Source organism: Aplysia californica, unplaced genomic scaffold (genome assembly GCF_000002075.1).
Source record: "Aplysia californica isolate F4 #8 unplaced genomic scaffold, AplCal3.0 scaffold00002, whole genome shotgun sequence".
In the NCBI taxonomy this organism is placed as follows: Eukaryota; Metazoa; Mollusca; class Gastropoda; order Aplysiida; family Aplysiidae; genus Aplysia; species Aplysia californica.
In genome coordinates, this window is record NW_004797272.1 from 3,076,175 (window position 1) to 3,079,235 (window position 3,061).

The following is a 3,061-nucleotide window of genomic DNA, read 5'->3' on the forward strand; positions in this document are numbered from 1 at the left end:
CTGGGAAAAACAAAGTTTTCATTGATTTGATCATGCACTTTGTATTTTAAAACACCTCAAACATGAGTGAAAGTCGCAGTTGAAAAGGTTTCGTTCAAAAATAAAACTTTGAAATACCATATCTCGATTGATTATTGATGGATTTTGATAATTCTTTTTTTAATGTTCTTGTTTCATAGAGTAGATTTGAACCCCTGAGGTTTAAACGTCAATATTGTTCAAACAATTTTTCGCTTGTGGTACCTAATAAAAGAGTTCATTGTCCTGTTACTGTACTTCTTTGTTATTCTTCGTCTTTGTCATTGTAGATGTGGTATTATTCTTGTATCCTACTTCTTTCTTCAATTATATTTTCATTGTCATTCAGGCAACTACTAGTACTACTAGGATTTGACCTAAAATATTTGGTGCTTGGACAAGTTGTACATGCCTTCTTTTCTGAAAAGTTAACATTACTACCTACTTCTTTTTCTATCATTCTGTCAATGTTAAAAAAGTGAGAGTCTATTGCTGAAAGAGTTTGTAGATGTTGCCCACTCTCTTGTCAAACAATATAGATGAGTAAATATGGCTTTTATTTAACTCCATATGACTGCTGTTCTGAATCCTTTATCCCTAGTGGAGCCTTCATTTTTTTGTTCCTTAAGCAATTCTAAAATGCAGGCGAAGTCTTTACAATGGTAATGATAGTCGGATACTATATCGTACAATTGGATAGATAAGAAGCAAAGAAGATTGATAACTTGAGAAGTCAAATACGAGATAGGTAGATAAAGGAAAAGAATGCAAAGGAAAACCATCAGCTAACAGGTAGATAAAGAAAAATAATGCGTAGGAAAACCAGCAGTTGAAAAGATGGATAGATAGATACAATGAGCTGATCACTCACATTTAATCGAGAGGCATCTGCATCTTTTTCTTGACCTCGAAGTTGTCAGAAGTTTTTGCAAAGGGGATGTTCTAGAGATAAAGATCCCTGGGCATGGGGGAAAAAAATGACAACAGATTCTAGAGTGTACACGCAAATATGCCTGGTAAAAGAAAGTCTTTGCATATCATAGCCTACCATTTCTTGTTCTTATAAGACATAGCTGCAACTTCACTTCAGTTTACTTCTTTACTTTGACCATCTGACTCTGCAGTCGAAAGAATCACCCTGCACTTATTTTTACTGCGTTCCATAGTCACATACAGCTTTATTTTATTTGAAATGAGTGGAGCTAGGTACTTTTCAGTTGCCTTCTTTTCTTGCTCGAGAAAGACCTAATATGGTCTCCTTTCCCAGCTTACAGTTGTGCTTGACTTTATCTACTTCTGCTTTGCATTCCCCTGTGTAGTTTAACTATACATGCATACGGTTTTACTACACACACCCACCTCATGTAGTGATCCAACTTGCACTGACTCGTCGCAACTCTCTGCGCTGCGCCTCGACCGCTACTCACGCAGTCTTCAAAAGTCCGTGGCTCACGCCTCGGCCTGTCCTTGGTTTCTTCAATGTCAACCGTACTCGACTACTTTCCCGAGAATCACACAGCTAACCACACCCTGTTAGATCTCAGGGTTAGTTGACTTGTGAACAGTGTTGGGGTTACTACAGTCGTAACATGTCCATCTGTGCTTTCCCCCCCCCCCCCCCCCTTACAGGATCCATCACTATATTTTATCACTATAAATACTCGTACCAAGGGAATGAGATCATAGTGTCCCTTTCCCACGTTGCGCGGGTTCACATAAATGCTTACTTCATATAAATTCTGGCTAAGGAGCCCTCCCCTGCACTGCACGCTTGGGCACAGACTGCAGTATATCCTAATCTAAAATCACTGATGTCAATGCAGATATACTTTGCACTTGATGAGTACAAGACACCTCCAGGTGTGTAAAGTTGTTTTCGGAAGTAAAGGAAAGTTTGTTTTTTTTAACTGAGCTGTGAGCTTGTCTGTGAACATGGTAGTCTTGTGCTCTCTAGCAAACTTTTATGTAGATCGTATATCCTTGTACTTTACTGTAAAATCGTTGTGAATCTAAATGTCCTCTTCTCTGATGCTAACTTGTGTTTGTTTAGCTTAACACACAGTGCTGTACTGTAAAATAGTTGATGAATCTTTATCAACCTGTACTCCTCTACACAATTGTTTCTGAATCTTGGGATAATAAAATGGTTTGCTCTACAGCAAACTTGTCTATGAAATTTTAAAACTTTTGGTCAAATGAAAACGGAAAACTTGCTTGTGACTTGATTAACTCTGCTTTTCTATAAACTTTTCATATAAAACTTTGCTATGTAAACCTTAAAAACTATGTGCTGTGCTGCAGACATGTTTTTAAACCACGTAAGTGTTCTCTCTTTTCTTTTCCTCATGCAGGATCCACAAGTGCTCTTCGCTGGTGAGGCGTACAGCAAAGAGTTCCAGTCCACTTTCCATGGTGCACTGATCTCAGGGGACAATACTGCTGACTTGCTACTCTCAAAACATGGACTTAAACCTCAGACAAAGCTGATAGACTTGGTTTCACCGTGATATTGTTGATGTTCCGACACAATCACTGTTAACGCTTTGCACATACAATTATTTTATCACTTATACATAATATGTAAACTGATGGCGTAGTGTGCAGTTTGTGATGTGGAAAAAGTCCGGTCAAAACTGGGTCTGTGCCTTGAGCAGACTAATTGCAGTCATTTTGTACAGCGTAATTTGATATTACAATTTTTTATTGTCCTGCAGGTTTTCTCACTGATGCAATTCCTGTTTATTCAATTACAGTTTATTATATATATTTATGCAGAGTTATTTCCCTCTGTGGACGGAGGTTATGACCTCTCAGTCAGACTGGGGCTTGGGCCAGATTGAAACTTACTGATTCACGACATTCCTCATCCGCTGGACTACCATAGAGTCATAAAACTGTGTAAATATGCATCCACAAATTTTCAACTTCAACAAATTTTCACTGCCTGAGTCATGAAAAGGTGTGAAATTTTAAACATATTTTGTATTTTTTCAAAACTTTGATAAAAGTAGGTACCGCAGGCGAGCCGTTTTCAAGGCAGACA

The 3,061-nt window shown here is 38.1% G+C and overlaps 1 protein-coding gene across 1 annotated transcript in view; it reads left to right on the forward strand.

Annotated features, from left to right (window-relative positions):
• LOC101853656 (spermine oxidase) overlaps positions 1 to 3,054 on the forward strand; it is a gene marked incomplete at its 5' end in the record, with an annotated part of 19,073 nt that extends 16,019 nt beyond the window's left edge. Inside the window, 1 exon segment of the mRNA XM_013090273.2 lies at positions 2,370 to 3,054. Coding sequence (XP_012945727.1) covers positions 2,370 to 2,525 — 156 coding nt within the window.
• Between the last annotated feature and the right edge of the window lie 7 nt (positions 3,055 to 3,061).